At 42.8% G+C, this 22,173-nt stretch overlaps 1 protein-coding gene across 2 annotated transcripts in view; it reads right to left on the bottom strand.

Annotated features, from left to right (window-relative positions):
* Positions 1–22,173, bottom strand: part of LOC143487934 (ras-related protein Rab-26-like) — a 107,553-nt gene that overhangs the window by 41,544 nt on the left and 43,836 nt on the right. For both annotated transcript variants that reach the window (XM_076987240.1, XM_076987238.1), the window contains exons 3-5: positions 14,116–14,157; positions 12,511–12,577; positions 2,544–2,596 (exon numbers count right to left, since the gene is read on the bottom strand). In XM_076987240.1, the coding sequence (XP_076843355.1) occupies positions 2,544–2,596; positions 12,511–12,577; positions 14,116–14,157 (162 nt within the window). The remainder of the gene's footprint in view (positions 1–2,543; positions 2,597–12,510; positions 12,578–14,115; positions 14,158–22,173) is intronic.

Here is a 22,173-nt window from a genome sequence, read left to right as displayed (position 1 = left end):
CAATATCTAAGAACTTCTTGGTGCCTCATTTTTCCTAGTTTGTATTTCATGTCTCATACCGCCCACAATGTTGAAAACAGGAGATTATGAGGTGAACATTCATTCCCAGGAGGAGGACACTATACTTCCCAGTACTGTCTTTGCTGCACCTAATTTATGCAAGATAAGTGAGACTCTACATCATGCCCAGGAAACAAAGTTATGAACATTGGTCCTTGTTACACCAGGATGTGAACCAGTATGTCCATTCTTGTTCATTATGCACAACCTCGAAACCCTCAGCTTACTCAACCCACTCTTGGGTTCTGTGGCATCGAGGTGGGTATCTCAGCACCCAAAGATTGTGTAAGACCCTGAAAAACCATGCTGGATCTCAAATCTTGAGTTTCCAGAATTCTACGAGTTTCTCCGTGACTGGCTCACACCGCGATGACCTGTCTGAATCTGACCGCTCAATCTGCTCAATAACTTGACCTGTTTCTGACTCTTGACCTAAATTTTGATTAGGCCCTTTGTTACGGCTGATCTGTATTTGATCCAGTCTCTTCCCACTTACTGTGACAAAGTGAAACACTTTACTTTTGTGTCATTTCTTTAGCTTTCATTCAGACCGCCAGAGTCCTCAGCCTCTGACTACTGACTGTCACCATGGTTACCAGTCATGCTCACCCCGTTGTCCCAAACTGTCACGCTTCCCAGCGTTGACTCCACCTTTCAACATTCAGCAGCCCCACACCCTGCTGTCACTCACTCCAGCCCCACCAATAACTCCCTGTTCCACAGATCAGCCTCCCTTCATTCTGGGGCATGACTGTTTACATCCGTTCATCTATTGTCATCTATCCGTTCATCTGTCTCTCTGGATTTCGACCCATTCTGTTAACTGACCAGTGCCTCTGTCTCACCCGTCTGGATTATTTGTTCTGATCTCTCATTTCGTACCCTTGGTAACGTACCCTCGGTACCCTTGGTAACGTACCCTCGGTACCCTTGGTACCCTTGGTAACGTACCCTGGGAACTGTTTCCTCATGTGTTCTTGTGCCTGCTCCTTCTGATGTGCCTGTTCTATATCAACTTTGCTCTTGTATCTCCTTGCTGTTAGTGAAACTAGTTCCCCGTTAAATATCCGCAAGTGTCTGGTTATTATTCTGCTCACAACACAATCAATCAATATTATCTATCAATCAATCTTATTTATCCTCCTTTAGTTTCACTCAGTTCCTTCAAAGACTCGCCTGCCCCATATGTCTTCATATCTGACCCTGCCTGTGTTTTTGACTTTGATCTTTTCATCTTGGTATCTTCATTGCTTGCATATGAATCTCAACAGTCCTTTCTGTCACACTCCCATGTGATGTGTAATCAGAACTTACAATCTTTTTTATCCATTGTTGACTGTAGGGTAGTTGAATATAGCTAGATGAATATTGTAGTCTCCATACTGAAAATGACTAATACTCTATAATAGTGAGAGTACATGATATTACACTGTGCACTTTTTTCAACAGACATAACTCATACACTATTCTAAAGTATCAGTGTTTATAGTCATTTCTTCCTTAGCGGGGATTTATTGATTTATCAAATTTCTGTAGAAATATCTCACTGATGCTACAGTGTTTTGTTGATGTTTCATATCAAATTACTGTTATTGAGATACTGAGTACACTTGTAACTCCAATATCTCCACTTATCTTAAAAATGACTTAATAAATACACTATTGTTTCATTGATTATTAAAATAAATTTCAGCATTTACATCTAAATTGTAGTCTCGTATAATATAAATTGATAAGTTGAATCTGCTGCCATACTGTTTTCCAGTTCTATGGGGTATACAGTGGTGGTAGTATCGCCCATCCCTGCATATTCAAAGTTGCTTACTGAAGGAGAATTCTAACACTTTATGTTCTAAAATGATACGTACTTGCCATACAATATCATATTAGAAGGGGATATTGCTGTTATAATGAAATTACTGTAATAAGAAGCTGATTTCCCTGTACCAATGGGTTAAGGTAAAAGCATTGTGTACTCTATAGCTGCGTTATTACCCAGTATTTGTATGCAGGAGTTTTACCCTTTGGAAATATTTGGATCGTACTTTGGTGCATGTGATGTGTGTTCTGTTTGTGTGTTCTATTTTTAGCTCTTCCTTCACCTTTAGAAAGATGAGGTTTGAGGTATGAGGTATGCTTCTCAAGACAGCTTCCTCAGTCATGCCCACCACAGAGACAGATAGCTGGGCAGACCAGGTCTACGGTAGAACCCTGAGGCCCAGAGTGAAACTGACAGACTGGATAATCACTCTCTCTCTCATTAGAGGCAGGATTTTTAAGACATTTGCTCTTAACTGCAAATTATACATATTCTTCTAGCTATTTTCATAGTCTTTCTTCTTGAGTACATATACTATAAAAGGCTATATAAAACACATTTTAACAGTAGTGCATGTTGATGCTGGCACTGAGTTAATGATGGGCCATTTGTCAAGCTATTACCAGATGGAATGAAAGGAAATAAATGTAAATAATGCTCTTACCCGGGTGTTATCAAAAGATGCTTTGTTGGTAACATCATACAGAAGCAGCAGAGCTGGGGAAAAGAATGTTTGCAAGAGAGACAGAGAGATACACAGGGAGTCAGAGAGAGAGAAGGAGGGAGACAGAGAGAAACAGGGAGACAGAGAGAGAGAAGGAGGGAGACAGAGAGATACACAGGGAGACAGAGAGAGAGAAGGAGGGAGACAGAGAGAAACAGAGAGACAGAGAGATACACAGGGAGACAGAGAGAGAGAAGGAGGGAGACAGAGAGAAACAGGGAGACAGAGAGAGAGAAGGAGGGAGACAGAGAGAAACAGGGAGACAGAGAGATACACAGGGAGACAGAGAGAGAGAAGGAGGGAGACAGAGAGAAACAGAGAGACAGAGAGATACACAGGGAGACAGAGAGAGAGAAGGAGGGAGACAGAGAGAAACAGGGAGACAGAGAGAGAAAGAGAGGGAGACAGAGAAACATAGGGAGAGAGAGCGAGAGAAAGAGAGGGAGACAAAGAGAGAAACATAAGGAGACAGAGAGAGAAAGAGAGGGAGACAGAGAGAGAAACAGAAGGAGACAGAGAAAGAAAGAGAGGGAGACAGAGAGAAACACAGGGAGACAGAGAGAAAGAGAGGGAGACACAGAAAGAGAAAATTAGAGTGCAGCCACTGTAGGGATGAGCTGAAATAAAAATTTTGTGTCTGAAGCAGAACACACTACAATATGAACTTATAAAAAATAATTATACATTTTAGAATTGGTTTTCTAAGTTTAATGGAAAAGAACAGATTTAAGCAGAAGTTATACTTTGATGATTACCACACAGGACACCTAAATATAAAAACAGAATAAAACAGAAGAAAACAGCATCAATCACTGGAACACACACCCTAAAACAATGAACAGCCTTGCTGGTGATCAGGTTCAGACCAGTTTAGGAAACCTTGGTGGGAAAATAAATAAAAGATAAAAAAACATGTTCAGCAAAACTCTCTAGCTAGAACTGTATGAATAGAACTGTACAACTCCTTTGACACAGATTGTGAAAGTTTTAAACCACCAATATGACTGATATGGGAGATGCCATCTTAGGTTCACCTGTGCACTTGATTGGAACTGGAACAAAAACATGTTAGTAGACTGTAGGTTGGACAGTGTATTTGCACAATCCTCTGCCATATTTGTTATTGCATGTCCCCTCCCTCTTTATACTACTAGCAATGTTTTTCCTCTGGCTGTAGGGTATTTTCTCTTGCCACTGTCACTTTTGGCTTGTTCACTGGAAGATTGGTCTCAGACAAATCAATACATTTGACTTTGAGCTGTTCTTTTACACGGGAATGGTCAGAGTTATAAGTTGTTCTGCAGTCAGCCACTAGAGGGAGTCAGACACATTATGGCTTCACTTTTAACTGTATATTTTAACTGCATATATATGCAGTCCATAAACAAAGTAATATGAAATTTTTATAATTTTGATTTCCAAGGAGAGCAGGGCAAGAACAATGCAAGGAGACTGACATTCCAGTTAAGTGGAAGATAAATAACCTAAAATAACCTAAAAGAAACTTCTGACCCACTTTATGCATGATTTATCTAAGTAAATGGCAATAGAGTCAAGAAGAACCTGATTATTCATACTGCCTTGTCTGAATGGAAGGTTGCAGAATATAAGCACTATAAGTTTACTTATAAGGAAAGCACTGGCAGAAGGAGAAGTGATGAAACCCTAGACACCAAATAACCCCATCCTGACCCTTACGAACTACACTAAACCCTAGACACCAAATAGCCCCATCCTGACCATTACATACTACACTAAACCCTAGACACCAAATAACCCCATCCTGACCATTACATACTACACTAAACCCTAGACACCAATAACCCCATCCTGACCATTACATACTACACTAAACCCTAGACACCAAATAACCTCATCCTGACCCTTACGAACTACACTAAACCCTAGACACCAAATAGCCCCATCCTGACCATTACATACTACACTAAACCCTAGACACCAAACCCCATCCTGACCATTACATACTACACCAAACCCTAGACACCAAACCCCATCCTGACCCTTACGAACTACACTAACACTAGACACCATTAACCTCATCCTGAACCTTACGAACTACACTATACCCTAGACACCATAACCCCATCCTGACCATTACAAACTACACTAAACCCTAGACACCAATAACCCCATCCTGACCATTACATACTACACTAAACCCTAGACACCAATAACCCCATCCTGACCATTACATACTACACTAAACCCTAGACACCAATAACCCCATCCTGACCCTTATGAACTACACTAAACCCTAGACAACAAAACCCCATCCTGACCTTTATATACTATACTAAACCCTACATACCAATAACCCCATCCTGACCCTTACGAACTACACTAAACCCTACATACCAAATAACCCCATCCTGACCCTTACGAACTACACTAAACCCTAGACACCAATGAGAGAAAAAAGAAAAAGATGCTCCATGTCCTATTCACTAGATTGCTAACAAAATATGTATAGAACTACATATATATTGTTGGAAAACTGTAAAAATAAACCAAACAATATTTTAAATGAATTATTAAATTCAAATAAATTGATTTATCCGTACCTGAAAGATTTTAACCTTCAATACAACATTATTGTAACGTATTGATCAGGCAGACCCACTGGATCCAATTCCTTCCACTCTTTTCCAGAATATGTCAAGAGAACTCATTCCGTTCATCTCAGCAATCATCAACAACTCCTTAGTTTCTGGTCATGTACCTACCGTGTTCAAGATGGCAAGGGTGGTACCAATCTTGAAAAAAGCAACACTTGACACCTCTGACATGAACAAATACAGACCAGTATCACTTCTTTCTTTTCTATCAAAAACTCTGGAGTGAGCAGTCTGTGATCAATTATCTCTCTTCCTCACCCAGAACCAACTCCATGATCAGTCTGGCTTCAAACGGGCACACTCAACAGAAACTGCCCTCAAAGCAGTGACCGAGAAGCTCCATGCTGCCAAGGCTAACAAGCTATCATCAGTTTTAATTCTTCTAGATCTTTCTGCAGCCTTTGACACGGTCAACCACAACATCCTCCTCTCTGTTCTTTCTAGCCTAGGTGTGACTGGCTCTGCTTGGAAATGGTTCCAGTCATATCTTGAAGACCGTTCCTATCGGGTAACGTGGAGAGGATCTACATCCAATCCATGTAAACTTTCCACTGGAGACCCCAAGGCTCAGTCTTAGGCCCTCTTCTCATTATAAACTTGTTCCCTTGGTGACATTATTTTGTCTCATGGTTTCTCTTATCATTGCTATGCTGATGACACCCAGCTAATTCTTTCCTTCCCTCATTCTGACACCCAGGTTTCTAGGCATATCTCGGCATGCTTAGCAGATATTGCTTCATGGATGACTGCTCACCACTTGAAGCTCAACCCTAGAAAAACTGAGCTTCTGTGCATTCCAGGAACCCCAAACCCACACAACAACCTCACAGTTTCCTTTTGAGAACACCTTGTTAACACTATCAGAAACTGCTTGAAGCCTGGGTGTAACGTTGGACAACGAGTTGTCCTTCTCAACACATGTTTCAAAACTGACCAGATCCTGCAGATTTCTCCTCTGCAACATATGGAGAATACAACCATTCCTTTCACAGGGAGCTACTCAAGTGCTTGTGCAGTCTCTAGTAATCTCTAATCTGGACTACTGCAATTCCCTACTTGCAGGTCTTCCTCTACGGGTCATCAGACCTCTACAACTAATTCAGAATGCTGCAGCACGACTGGTCTTCAATCTCCCCAAATTCTCACATGTGACTTCTCTGCTACGCTCTCTTCAGATATAAAACCTTGATGCTTGCTTACAAAGCCAAAAATGGACTGGCCCCTCCCTACAAGATGTCCATGGTAAAAAGCAGATCCGTACAGCGAACACTCAGAACCTCAAGCTTGGCTCGACTTGAAACTCCATGCTTAAAGTCTCATGGAAGACAAAGCTCCAGACTATTCTCCGTCCTGGCTCCAAGATGGTGGAACGATCTTCCATTAGCTGCTAGGACTGCAGAGTCTATTGCTATCTTCAAGCGTAGACTGAAGACTCACCTGTTTGTTGAGTTCTTACCAGAGCACTAACTCAGCTGATACCACTTGCCGTTGTTCTTAAATTGTATGTCTGTCTATGGTTATTTGCGCTTCTTGACAAACATCTAACTTGCAAAACACTAGCAATCGAACAGGTGAGTTACTCCGTTCAGGGTGCGCTGTGCAGGAGTATTGCATACGTAGTCAGGACAGACCAGGGTCACACCGGTGAGACAGAAGCCAGGAGGTACAGAGGGACTAGGCAGGGAACGAGGTCTAGGAGGAGAGCAGAGGTCGGTACACAGAAAGGCAGTAACACGGAAGGAACGCTCGGTACGTGGCATGGCCAGAGGTGTCAATTCCAGGTTCAGAAAGTAAAAGTCCTCACCAGGATTTTGCTCAAGCTTGCTAGATTTTCTAATTAGTGCAATCCAGGTAAAATTTGTGGAATCAAAACAATCCAGGAACCCTGAGCAAAATCCTGGTGAGGAGTTTTACTTTCTGAACCTGGAATTGACACCTCTGGGCATGGCAACAATACTTTGCAACCCGGAAGAGGGAGGAGGAAGCTTAAGTAGTTGTGAAGGAGAGGGGCATCTGCAGGGAGATCATGTGCTATTCCTGACTATTATTATTATGAGAAATAAGTTCTGTACAATTTCTATTGTCCTTTTTCAATAAAGATGTCTTGTTTGACACTTTGACTACTTTGATGCTTTTTATGCGGCCTTTACTTCCTTTACTTCTCCCATCTTTACGTCCTCAATGCTTTTAAGAACGTCGACATCTTCATTTGAACACAAACCTAGTGCTGGGAAGATTCACCCACTCACTGTCCCTCAGGCATGTGAGAGATTATTGTGCTCTCAGTCAAATTTAATACAGCTCACCATGGTCAAGACTCTGAGGAAATCTTGGTGTGGTACACAGGAAAGCTTGCCAACTACATTTCAATGATTACAATAGGAAAAAAATGACACTGCAGGCTTTGAATTCAGAAAAAAACAGGCATGTACGAGACAGACACACCTGTATGCTGTTGACACCCCTGCAGCGGGCCCCCCTTACGATGCAGGCATCTAAACAGCCTCCACACAGACAAACCACTTCAGGTCCCAGTAAAATGTGCTGCTGTGTGGAGATTTCAATTCATGATCAGGAACTGAGCCTGACTACTGTACACAAACTCACAGGGCACCAACTATGTGTTTGGTCAAAATCACCTACCTCTCACTAATCTACTAAAACCTATACTCTGTCAAAACTTGGGACTCTACACAGTACTTGGGATTTGGGGATTTTGTAGGGAGATTCACATATTGTTATTATACACATATTCAAATTAATGTGCAGTCACATGACACTCATGGAGCCCAGTGAACTGTTCATATCTACAGATTTACAGATGAGCTCCAGATGGTGATAGATTCGTAGGCAACAGGTTATTCATATGTTATTCATATACTATAGGTTTTTTTTTGGTAATGTCACACTTTTAGCCCACACCCTGTCAAACACAGACAGAAACAGTCATGACCTCTATGACCTACAAACTCCTCAAGCCCATCAGATACGCCCAGCCTGTCAGTCACTCCACCAATCACGACACACTCCCACTTCCATGTTCACCCACAAATTAGTTATCATTCACACTTGCACCTCATTACACGGCCCCTACTTAAGCCCACAGGATCATCCTGTCATCCTGCTTCACAATGACCTTCTCCATCCTGACAATACATCTCGCAAGCCTATGAACTCCAAGACTCTCCGTCTTTCATTCGTCTTTTAAACTACTTGTTTTTCCATAATTCTTTGCTGTCGGTTCACTCTCTGTCAGTTTGTCGTTCATTGCTTAATTTATTAAAATCTGTTTTTGTTTAATTTCACTTTCATCTCACTCTTTTGCTCAAAAATGTCTCAGGTTAAGCTCAATAAGGTTAATAATGGAATTAAAGCACACATCAACCTTCATATGAGCACAATAACCTCTATGTATGTTGGATGAACATCTGTATTTGATAATAGTCCTTTTGTATATGCAGCCTTCCATTTCAACAGATCATAGCAATTAGTAATTATCCATTTAGAGTAAGTGTTTGGTTGTATTGACAACTGGACACATCAGAATCTGGTATGTTTTATTTTTGGCTCACTTCATACAAATGTCATTTGGCTAAAAGACATTTTGCCACAACTCAGCCATTTTGGAGTAAAATGTGAAGCGTCCTTTCTATTTTCAAGGCTTGCTTTATTGCTGTGAGGTTCTCTTTAAACACATCCATGCCTAGATACTGAATTTGCTTTGTTCATGGATCAAAACTAATATGTGGTCTTTTACCAGTTGAGTTCTTCTGATCTGCCAGTTGGTTTGTTCACCAGTTTTTTTTACCTTTTAACCAAACACTTACTTTCAACATGCTGTATTGGCTATTTGATTGATTTATTTAGAGTACTCAGCCTCCTTTTGGCTCAGAGTTTCATGCTGAGAAGTCACAGCAACACATACCAGAAAAGTGTTTTCAAGAAGGTCGCTTCTTGAAAACACTTTGGGTTATTCATTAGCCTTCTTGGGCAAGGGCCGAATTGACAACATGCATTAAAGCCTCGAACAGACACGGCGGCAGAGGCAGAAGTGTGAGTCACTTCAGCTTCTCCGTCCTCTCTTGGGTGCTGAGATCAACACACCAGGTCTGTTTCAGCACTTCAACATTCTGGACTGCAGCCAACATGGACGCATGGACACGTAGCTCTTTGTGGACACCTTCTCCACGGTCACCTGGGAAGAGCGGCTGCTCAGAAGACTGCTGAGGGGGTGGGAGAGTCCTGCCCTAGCTGACTGCACCTGGCAGCTCATGCCATTCCACAGATCTCCTTACCGAACCGCCAGGAGAAACGAGGCATTGAATTCGCTCGACTTCCTGTCTAACCCTTCCTACACTGTTTCTCCCACTGTAAATAAACTGTGCTGTGTGACACTTTGGACTCTTTGTGGATGGATTTACGGCTAAAAGCTCTGGCTCTGCTCACAGCAAGAATCCAATTATTTAAGGTCCCTGGAAATGGGCGGGTTATGTATTAACAACGATGTGGACCGCCACTCTTACACGGCGCCCCACTCGAACAAGAAGAGCTCCCATTTGTGCAGAATCCTTCAGCCAGCTAAATGTGTCTGAAGGACTATAAAGTGCTTGGCATCTAAAAAGGGCTATGAGTCCTTCCATGGTCTTATGGACAGTATATCTAAAGCCCAGCAGAGCTCTCAGTGCAGACTTGTCATACCAAGCTCCTGCCTTTGAAGTTTGCTTCCTGTAAGGTATCAGAGAGAAAGGAAAGGTTGCCGTTCTCCACTTTAACACCTTTTACATGTGCATGCGTACAGCTAAGCTGAAAAACTGTCAGAGCCTTACATAAAAGTACCCGACTGAGCTGTGGCCTCCAAAAAGGCCAGGGAGCAGCAGGGGAAGTGTGTGTGTGTGTGTGTGTGTGTGTGTGTGTGTGTGTGTGTGTGTGTGTGTGTGTGTGTGTGTGTGTGTGTGGGTGGGGGGGTCTGGGTGTTTTTGACGGGTGATGGTGCGTTCAGAGAAGCAAGAGAGAAGGCAAAGAAGACTAGTTGTGTTCTCTCTCCATTCAAAGAAAGAGAAAGAAGAAGAGAAAAGAGAGAAGAGAAGAAGAAGAAGGTTGGTGAATGTTCCACTGAGGCATGTCATTTTTGTCCATGGATGTCAAAAGAGAAAGAAAATATTCTAGAAAAAAACAAAACCTGTTTGGCTGTTTGAAATTATTGAAGATAGTGAGTTCCAAATAACACAGCATCATTAAAATTTAGCTGTTCAAGAGAAAGACAAGTGAAATAATATATAAGCTGTACAAAAAATTTAAACATTTCAAATATACGTTTATTGGTTTGAACTGGTTTGAACTGGTTTGAACTTGTGAATTCCACTTCAGCCTACGTTTGACCCCAAAGTGACGGACAGATCCTGGCTGTACCACCATCACTTAAATGCACTCGAGCACAAATTTGTCTTTGTCGTTACCAATTACACAATCAGTGGTCAGACTTCCAGTTGTGGTTGCAGAACACGGGACTGTGAAGATCGTGTTGCGAAAATATACCGAACATTCTTCCAAAAAAAAAAATCCACCCTGAACAAATGCAGAAGATCACAGTCCTTGGCATGGCTCCTATACTGTCCAAGGTTTTATTACAAAAATTTTCATTGAATAATATTAATAGCCCAAGGACCCAGACTGTTAAGAATGTCCCCTCCCTAGCATCCATAGTCCTTGGTTACCAGTGTTGTCTTTCTTTATTTCATGGTTTTCACTTCCATGTGCTCTTCTGTTTGTCTTGTTAGTAATACCCCTTGTGTAGTACTCTGCCCTTTATTATTGGTTTCAGTTGTTTCTTGTTTTGTTCTTGTTTGTCTGTGTGTATATATAGTCTGTGTTGTCTCAGTGTGGTGCTAGTCATTGTTCTAGCATTCACTGTGTGTTTGTCTCAGCCCTGTTGTGTTTACACTGCCCCTATTCCTTATTCCTTCGTCTTACACTGTATCCTGTTGTCAGTCCTTCTTGTTATTTCATTTGTTCATTGTGAACGTGGTTTTCTTTCGTTCTGTTTATAATTAATTCTCAATCTGCCCGTCTTGGTGTCCTGGTCCTGGACGGTTTAAATGACCCTGAATGCTGATTTGCCCTTAATAAATCTCCTCTCAGTGACTGCATCCACCTATCATTCACGCTACATTACACAGATAGTGTTCTGGCATTTAATGATTAAGGCATCAGGCACAGGCTGAAATCACAGAGATAATACTACTACTACTACTACTATTAATAGTAATAATCAGTGGTGCAAAAAGGGGGTATGCAGCGTATGTAACGCATAGGGGCGCTGCACTAGAGGGGGCGCCAAATCGATGCCAGAAAATTATTTGCCGAGTTGGTGGGGGTGGAGTGCGGGGGGCGCCGATAGTATGTTTGCATACACCTCAGAAAGTATGTAGTTGCCACCCTGGTAATAATAATATTAATAATAATAATAATAATAATAATAATAATAATAATAATAACAAAAATAAATAAACAACAGTTCCCATCATCAACACCCCATATCAAAACTTGTTTCTTTGTTTGATGATTACTAAGAATCACCAAGATCACTAAGATCACAAATCATGATTTATAAATCATAAAAGGCTTAGACCTTCTGCATAGGCAGACAGCAGAGCAGCTAAGAGAATTAAACATGTATCTGCAAACTAATAAATAAATGATAAATGATTACACTAATACATGATTACACAATAATAATTTGCCAACTTCAAGTTGTATGCCAACACTGCCTTTTCCTTTATTAAATGAAATAGAATAATATGTATAATTAAAATAATTAAAAACACAAAATCAAGATCAAGTGAAAGATTAAATCCAAAATTTTTTATTGCTTTTGTGTGTGTGTGTGTGTGTGTGTGTGTGTGTGTGTGTGTGTGTGTGTGTGTGTGTGTGTGTGTGTGTGTGTGTGTGTGAATATCAGCAGTACAGTCTATGCTTTTTTACAGAGGTGTAATCTGTGTGTTATTTATATGGGAAGAACACATCTCACACCACAATTTACATAACACACAAGCACACAAACACACAAGCATACAAACACACACGCACACACAGACTTAAGTAGCGTTCTTTCTACACCAAAACTGTATACATCACCAAAACTGTATACTCCTAAACTTTACAGTTACCACATAAACAAGAAATAATTGAGAACCCCATGACTGGGGGTGTTTATCTGAAGTACAAACAATGCTACACGTGTGAGTGTGTGTGTGTGTGTGGAAACATCTCACCATGGGCGTCACGGTAGTAAGCGTGAGTCACACTGCGGAAGCGTTCCTGTCCTGCAGTGTCCCAGATCTGAAGAGAACAAGAAGATGATCAGGTGTTGTTCAACTTTATCTTCTGTTAAAGGTCTTAGTTTTCCATCTCTCTCTCTCTCTCTCTCTCTCTCTCCTTCTGAGCCTTCTGTACATCGGTGAAGGTCCTTGACTAGCAATTCCTCTGTGCAATCTTCAGAGAGGAAGCTTTAAACCATACATGGTGGCTACATGGTGTTTACATGCTAAAGAGGTTCCTTTGACTGGTAACTAATGCTACAAATACCTCTTTAGCTCACTTAGGATGTCTTTGCAAATGTAAAGGGAGGGAGTGTGTTCAAGAAGATGCAAACTGTATAGGAAAGTAGTTTTAGGTAATATGTCTTGAAACCATTTGCAGCCAGTAACACCAAATGTTGACTATGTACTAGGAGACGATTACTCATTTAAACCTGCAGCCTATCTCCTGTTTGTATGTGTTTCTCTGTTCCCTCCTGTGAAGAAGGCTGATGATGGGTGTGTATGGATGATCGAGGATGGCTCTGTCTCTCTCTGCCCCCAGTGACAGAAATTAATTGATATTGAATGGTGCTTCAGGAGTTATATATTACTTCGGTTTTTTTTCTTGCTAATGCATTCCTCTATAGACACACACAGCAGTACCTCTTCTTACCGGAGGTGATTACTACTGACACATCTCCTTCTGAAGAAATTTCACGCATTCAGTCCTGACATATGCACACATGCATGCTTGTGAAAATGGGGTCTCCCCTGTTGCATTACAAGCAGGCAGGTGTCTTTTTGATTCTGTTTTACCTATTCGCATCCCGTGCGATTACTGCTCCCCGTGGTGCTAATGGGGAGCTGCATATTACATGAGAATGTTCACTTTGCATTGGGTGCCTGTGGTGGGCTGGGAGTGCTCAGAGCCAATTAGCCCAAATGAACACATCACATGGCGAAACCCTCGATCGGCTCTCGTTAAGATTGTTTGCAAGAAGTTGCAGAATTACAGTTACAGAGTTTATATTTGACAGGTCAAAATGCAAAACAGAAGAGACAGGATGGTGAATGTGTGTGTGTGTGTGTGTGTGTGTGTGTGTGTGTGTGTGTGTGTGTGTGTGTGTGTGTGTGTGTGTGTATGTGTGTGTGTGTGTGTACATGTGTGTGTGTGTGTGTGTGTGTGTGTGTGTGTGTGTGTGTGTGTGTGTGTGTGTGTGTGTGTGTGAGAGAGAGAGAGAGAGAGAGAGAGAGAGAGAGAGAGAGAGAGAGAATAGGCTAATGAGATAAATTGTTCCTACAAGATTAAAGGGAAGAGTCTGTCTTAGTCCTAATAAGATCTAATTTTGTCCTAAAATGAGGACAGCGTTCAAATTCTTGTGAGGACACCTTGCCATGAAACCAAAAGATATAAAAGCATTATTTGAATTCTTATTATTATTTGAAGCGTTATTGGAACTAAATAAAAATGTATCTGCTCAGTAAAAGCTAAAATGTGCTTTTAGTCAATGTAAACACAACCTGACCTTGGAATCTATTTGACCATTTTGAACAGGAAACTAGGGAACCACCTCTTACCTGCAGCTTGACTTTGACCCCATCAATGCTCAGCACTTTGTTCTGAAATTAGGAAGAGAAGAAAGAAAAGAGGAAGATGCATTAGCTGTGTCTTCATATAGGAAAACCATTAAGATGAAGTTTTAGAGTTTGAGGCTGGAGTTGATGCAGGAGAGATTCATGTCTCATGAGTTCATGAGATTCAGACTTTGCAGAAAGGTTTAAATTTCTTGAATTACACCGTGTCTGACGAAAGTACCTTCAAGACATAAAATCCAAACCAGATTCTTTATTATATACAACAGGCATGAAGAAATATTGCCAAACAGTCAATATGTGCATGGAATTAACCGATTAACAGTGAAAGAGGAGGAGTAGTATGGTGTGATTTTTGTTTCAATAGTTCCACAAAAGCAAAAGTAAATCCAAGAGCAGAAAGTATATGTTATCAATGCAAAACAGAAAAAAATATATCAAAAGTATATATTTTTTATATAATTGGTTATTTGAAACTTATTTTCGTTTGCATTTTGACAAGTTTTTGGTTCCATTGTTTTTGTTTTTTTGGATTTTCCCAGTAAGGTCTTTTGCTTCTGGAATCTCTCTTTGCTTCTGCTTCGTTTTTTGCTTCTGACTTTTGGAACTTATTTCACGTGTGGGAGGGTCTTAGATGAAGGCGTTCCTCTGCAATCTCCATTGGTCACTGATTCCGGACTGACACAGAGCTCTGAGACCGCCTCTGGGACCAAGCCACGCCCACCCCACCAGCTTCCTAGCGTTTTCAAACATGGCGGAACGCGGTGGTTCTGTTTCACAGTAGCATGTAAACTAAGTTTTACCATAAAAGTTTATACAAAGGTTATAATTAATTGCTAAATGGTCTGTAGATATTGCAAATGTACACTGTATAATAACTACATTAAGCATGCTCACCAGCACGAGCTTTTTAAAATTTTAGTGAACTGGATGGAGAGAACATTGATGTGTGGAAGAAATATGAGTATTTGCAATATCTGGTATGGCGACAGGTGATGGCACGGGGATACGGCGACGGACGGGGGGTGGGGGGCAGCTGGTGTACGAGAGGTGATGCCAAATATAGTAAAATCCATAATAGTAAAAAATACCAAAATTAAAGCAATACTGAAAAGTGGCCACCCTATATTCAACCAGCTTTGTTCACTCACACTGTTTTTCAGTGTTCTGCAGGTACCACACACAAACACACATCACATGCATCTTGTGCTGTCCATATTTTATTAAGAAGTGAACAATATTCATTAAACCATTGAACATAGAGATACTAAACATAATACATGTCAGACATGACATTCAGACACTGTCCGACTCAGAGATAAAAACAAAAAGATTTTAACTTGGAGGGGTGGGAGTAAGAAGAGTAGTCCATTGAAACGCAGAGTGCGGATTAGTTTCCTTCTCACTTTAGACCCGCGGGGACGCTAGCGAATGATCCAGGAGGAGCGAGTAACTAGTCGCTACTATTGTGAATGTAGCAAAACGGTGACAGAAGCTACAGCAGCGATTAAATTAAAAATAATTTAAAGGCTAGCTTTAAACACGCTCTTCCCTGTTGACTTCTCTCACGGTAATGTCGCGCTGAAAAATATTGACCTGTCAATATATGGAGCCAGATCCGTAAACGCGAGAAGCCGCTTTCGCCATTCCAGATGGCTCAGTCAAAACCATTAGCCTACATCTTAATGAACCAATAAATAACATCAGCGGCAAAAATGAGTGTAAAAAATACCAGGGTTCATCATTTAGAACTACAAAAAAATCTTGTTTCTTATTTTACTATCTACCTATTTTTCATAAGAGTTTGTTTTACCGCAAAATATGAAAACTTCAAAACGGCGAATTTCGCCGCAAGGTGACAGATTTTCATGCCTGCATCCAGTTCACTAAAATTTTAAAAAGCTCGCGCTGGTGAAGTGTGCTAAATATTAACTGCCATGCTTAATGTAGTTATTATACAGTGTACATTTGCAATATCTACAGACCATTTAGCAATTAATTATAACCTTTGTATAAACTTTTATGGTAAAACTTAGTTTACATGCTACTGTGAAACAGAACCACCGCGTTCCGCCATGTTTGAAAACGCTAGGAAGCTGGTGAGGTGGGCGTGGCTTGGTCCCAGAGGCGGTCTCAGAGCTCTGTGTCAGTCCGGAATCAGTGACCAATGGAGATTGCAGAGGAACGCCTTCATCTAAGACCCTCCCACACGTGAAATGTGTTCCAAAAGTCAGAAGCAAAAAACGAAGCAGAAGCAAAGAGAGATTCCAGAAGCAAAAGACCTTACTGGTGTCACGTCCAGTCCCTCCCTCCTCCCGGGTCCCGCCTAGCTCCCGCTCCCATTCGTCCCTTCGTCTGTCTGTCACGCCCTCGTCGTTAGTCTCGCACACCTGAGTCTTGTTTCACCGTCTCGTCTCTGTGTATAAAGAACCCCAAGTGTTTCATTCCCTTGTCGGTCATTCCCTGTACGTGAGTCCTCGCTGTTCCCCTGTCTTGCCTTCCTTCTTCTCTTCTTTAGTCTCGCCCTGTTTCGCTCCCTCTCCTCGTCCGTTGGTTATTGTTCCGTGTTTTACGCTTGTTCATCACTGCTTTTGTTTCCCGTCATTAGTAATGTTATGTTTCACTCTCTCATGGTCTATGTAGTTATTCGTTATGCTGTAGTGTTGCCAGTATTCCGTTTGCCCCCTGTATTGATTGCATCTCGTGTGTTTTGGTCTGTTATCATGTTCTCATGTGTTCGCTTCTCCCTATTGCTTACTTAACCGTTGTCGTAGTGTCCTTTTCGTAGCGTTTACTTTAGCTTCCTTGTTTCGTGTATGCGCTGTGTCTGTTGTGTTTAGGTTTGTATCGTGTTTCCCTTTATGTATTGTCTGGTAGGGTTTGTCTGTCTCCTTCTAGTTGATGTCTCTTAGTTTTGTTCTCCCCCTGGATTCTGTTTATATTACGTGGTGTTTGTATTTAATAAATTAGTTAAATTGCACTTGCGTCACTCCTGCTACCTCCTGCCCCCGTGAAACGTTACAGAATGACCGACCCAAGTATGACGCAGCAAGAACCATGCACCTCTCGCGTTCCCGTAGTTCCCGGAGAAAGTGATTATTTTTTATCCAGTCTAGATAACCTGCAGGCCTTACTGGTCAAGGACTCAAAGGGAAAATACATTGCCCTACCTTCGCTGGCCCCCTGCCCTGAGGAATACGATGGGGAGACCATGCCTGCTGACTACTTTGTTATGCAATGTACACTTTACATCCGGATGTTAACTTGCCCTCCGCCACCTGAGGATATACTGGTTTTATTTATGCGTTCTCTCCTAAGAGCCAAGGCCCTCGAGTGGGCGAACTTAATATTATCTAAGCGCATGGCTGAAGCCTTAACTGTTGAGGGGTTTTTTAAGTATATGCGCGCCAGGTTCGCTGGAGTCACTATGCGGCCCTCCTCCCATCAGATTGGGGGACAAGCGGCGGGGGCATTCCCCAAAGGATTTTTTGCGGGTGGTTGTGCCCAAACCCGCGGTTCCCAACAGGCCAACTCCATCAGCCGTGTGGGAGGAATCGGGGACCGCAAGGACGGCGCCTGCCCTACGTCCCTGGGCTCCGAGGATACCACACCGGTGCTCCCGACCCCAGATGACGTCAGCACGGTGGCCCCGCCCTCCGGTGACGTCGGCGCAACGGCCTTCCTGCCTGGTGACGTCGGCCCAGCTGCTCTGACCCCTGACGACGACGTGGTCCCTGCGTCTCCGGCTCCTGCAGGCAGCACCGGCCCTGCATTCCTGCCTGTTCCAAGTGAGACCTGCCCGGTGTCGCCTGCTCCCGATGACGTCAGTGCGACGGCACCGCCCCCCGATGACGTCAGTGCTACGGCACCGCCCCCCGATGACGTCGGTGCTACGGCACCGCCCCCCGATGACGTCAGCCCGACGGTCACGGCCCCAGATGACGTCAGCCCGACGGTCACGGCCCCAGATGACGTCAGCCCGGCGGTCACGCTTCCAGGTGACATCTGCACGGCAACCTCGCGCTCCGATGACGTCTGCACGGCAACCTCGCCCTCCGATGACGTCTGCACGGCGACGCTGCCTGTTCCCGCTCCCCGCCAGCGGACCCCGCCTGTTCCCGCTGCCCGCCAGCGGCCCCCGGCTGTCTCCGCTGCCCGCCAGCGGTCCCTGCCTGTTCCCGCTGCCCGCCGGCGGTCCCCGCCTGTTCCCACTGCCCGCCAGCGGACCCTGCATGTTCCCTCTACCGGCCAACAGGTCCTGCCGGTCCCTGCGGCCCCTCCTCTGGCCTCCCCGGTCTCCGCTGTCCTTCAGCCGGACCAGCCGGCACCCCTGGACCCTTCCCCGGCTCCCGTGGACACTCCACCGGCTCAGCCGATTCCCCAGGACGCTTCTCGGCATACGCCAGCCCCTACAGAGACTACTTTGCCCGCCTGTTGGCCTGGGACTAATTCTATGCCTTTCTGTGTACATACTCGCCCCTTGGTTGATCCTGTTTTGCACACACCTGTGTTCCCCTTTTTGCCCTGTCCCCTCCCTGGTTTCCTGTTGGTCCCTGTTCCTGTGTGCAAGTCTGTCCGCGTCCACGTGCCTGTCTCTGTGTCCGTCCGTGGTGGTGTCCTCCGTGTCTCTGTTCCCATCTCTGTTCCCCAAGTCATCACCCACTTCATTCCCGTCCCCATCTCCGTCGTCCACCGCCTGTTTGCCTCTGCGTCTCGGTCCTCCCTGGTGTCCGATCCTGTGCCCTTGGCCCCGTCTTGTCCAGCCCCCTTGGTCCCGGTCCCTGTGTCAACCCCATGTCCTGTCCCGTCTGGCCCCGTTCACACGTCGCTGCCCGTTCCCTGTCCCGGTCCTCCTTTGCGTCCGGTGTCCGGGCCGTTGTGTCGGTCCTGCCCCGTGTCTGTTGTCCCTGCCCCGGCCTCGCCCGCTCGTCTCCCTCTGTCCTGTGGTGTCTCTGTCCCCGGCGTCTGTCCGGCCCTCCCTGGTTGGCGTGCCCCGGAGTTGCACGCCTTGAGGGGGGGGGGTTATGTCACGTCCAGTCCCTCCCTCCTCCCGGGTCCCGCCTAGCTCCCGCTCCCATTCTTCCCTTCGTCTGTCTGTCACGCCCTCGTCGTTAGTCTCGCACACCTGAGTCTTGTTTCACCGTCTCGTCTCTGTGTATAAAGAACCCCAAGTGTTTCATTCCCTTGTCGGTCATTCCCTGTACGTGAGTCCTCGCTGTTCCCCGGTCTTGCCTTCCTTCTTCTCTTCTTTAGTCTCACCCTGTTTCGCTCCCTCTCCTCGTCCATTGGTTATTGTTCCCTGTGTTTTACGCTTGTTTATCACTGCTTTTGTTTCCCGTCATTAGTAATGTTATGTTTTACTCTCTCATGGTCTATGTAGTTATTCGTTATGCTGTAGTGTTGCCAGTATTCCGTTTGCCCCCTGTATTGATCTCTTGTGTTTTGGTCTGTTATCATGTTCTCATGTGTTCGCTTCTCCCTATTGCTTACTTAACCGTTGTCGTAGTGTCCTTTTCGTAGAGTTTACTTTAGCTTCCTTGTTTCGTGTATGCGCTGTGTCTGTTGTGTTTAGGTTTGTATCGTGTTTCCCTTTATGTATTGTCTGGTAGGGTTTGTCTGTCTCCTTCTAGTTGATGTCTCTTAGTTTTGTTCTCCCCCTGGATTCTGTTTATATTGCGTGGTGTTTGTATTTAATAAATTAGTTAAATTGCACTTGCGTCACTCCTGCTACCTCCTGCCCCCGTGAAACGTTACAACTGGGAAAATCCAAAAAAAACAAAAACAATGGAACCAAAAACTTGTCAAAATGCAAACGAAAATAAGTTTCAAATAACCAATTATATAAAAAATATATACTTTTGATATATTTTTTTCTGTTTTGCATTCATAACATATACTTTCTGCTCTTGGATTTACTTTTGCTTTTGTGGAACTATTGAAACAAAAATCACTCCATAGAGTAGGTATGATCCACAGATTCTGTATTGCCATCAAATGCTGGTGTGGAGTGGCTTCCTCTTATTGAGACAGGGATGGTTAGACAGGGAAACTAGAGTAACTTGGAAGCTACAGTTGGATGGGATTAGAGTCTCGGGAGAAGGACTAGCTGCTTAGCCTCATGGTAGGACCATATAAGACATGAGTAGGGTGGCTAAGGGTGGCTAGGAAGGACAATGGAATAGGATAGATAGATAGTTGGATAGATAGATGTACGGACAGTGATAGATGAAATATAGAAGGGTGGCTGATTCTTTTACAGAAGATAAAACCAGGGATACACTAAATACAATATATACATTACACAACTACAAAGGGAAACAAATGTGCAGTTAATGCTAGAATTAAAAAGGAGTAAAATGCAAATGAAATATCATTGCAAACACCCTTAATAATGCAGTTCTCACTGTGTAATTAATACATTTTCCTTTCACACATACCCCCCGTTACTATTATATATTCTGTAACTACAATTATTTCTGAAATCACCTTTATAATTCTAACTATAACCCGGACATCAAATCTTGCTCAATGTACAAATTATTTGAAAATGGAATGTTTTTGTAAAGAACATTTTTTTTCAAACTTAAAATAATATTTTTAGATGAGGACAAAATGTGTATTGGTCTTCCAATTATAGAAAGACATTATTACACATTCACATGCTCACACGCACAAGACATACAGGCACACGCCAACACACACATACAGTGCCCTCTGACCTCCACCATGTAATAGGACTGCCCACTAAAGTAAATGATGGCATGATTTCTTGTCCAGTCCCAGGGCAGTGAGAGGTCACCCAACAAAGCTTCACCTCAAGTGGATGCAATTAGTGAAGCTCCCTCTGGCTGAGCTGATCTTTGAAAGGACTGAAGCTTCCAGTCCCTATTCCTTCAGCCAGCCAATACATGAATCTGATCAGTGTGCTAATTAGCTAATGATTCACCCTGACTACATGGCAGAATCATATTCAAGACACTTAGAATTCTTGTTTTAAGTGTCTTGTTGTGCTTGTTAGCTCTTATATTCTACATATATTCCAATTCCAACACTAATTCCTTAAATTATTTACATTTATAGATGGAACGTATACTTGATAGGTTTGTTATAATCTCTATAATATAGTTATGATATGAATAAAATCTATGTGGCAAGAAACTGACATTTCTCTTATTCTTCAGAAATATACTAACATGACACACTCCACACATTTATAAAAATACTTTTTTATGGCTTTTAATTGAGCCAAAAAACACAACCTCTGTGTATCATGGAGGAAACTGGGCCATATCTAAATTGGCATCTTATGCATCTTCAGTGACAACAAGGCCATGTGCTTGGATCCTAATCTGTCTGCATGACATCGGCAGCACATCATTAAACATTATTTCACTGATCATTATTATTTTTCACATTTTCTTTTTTTTTGCTTAATCTTGCAATACAAAGTCCCCAATAAACAGGACAAGCAGATGACTACTCTTTTAGTTTTTATTTGATTAATTAGTCTAAAAAGAGTAATGGCATTTTGAATATTGTTTTGACTATAAAGTGCATGAAAGCAATTTTGCATCGAGGTAGAACAGAAATAATGGTTTTCTGAAAAGCATCAGGTACTTGATACTGATAACAACAGTAATTACGAACGAAAAAAGAACGTAAATGAAGTTTTGTGTAAATTATCATCTGCACAGGAAAATTTATATATGTTCATGAAAATCCACTTAGACAAAAAGCAGTAAAAAAAATACTGTGGCGGTTGTGCCATAAACAAAAACAACTGAATAAAATTATATACTACAAACTAGACCTCGATTAAACAGACCTGGATGGCAGAACAGGTTTCTGTCTCATTGGGAAACTCTCTCCCCACACTGCTTGCTGTTCACCCAGTTTCGAGCATTACCTAGTTTTAAGTGCATAGACTACCCACAAAAACCTCTAACAATGATTTTAACTATTTGAATATCACTTCTCTGAATAGCTCCAATTTTGTAATGGTTCCTAATAGTGGTGGGACTTTAACGCGTTAATTTCGATTAA

This window comes from Brachyhypopomus gauderio, chromosome 2 (assembly GCF_052324685.1).
Source record: "Brachyhypopomus gauderio isolate BG-103 chromosome 2, BGAUD_0.2, whole genome shotgun sequence".
Classification (NCBI taxonomy): Eukaryota; Metazoa; Chordata; class Actinopteri; order Gymnotiformes; family Hypopomidae; genus Brachyhypopomus; species Brachyhypopomus gauderio.
This window is presented reverse-complemented; position numbering and strand designations above follow the sequence as displayed.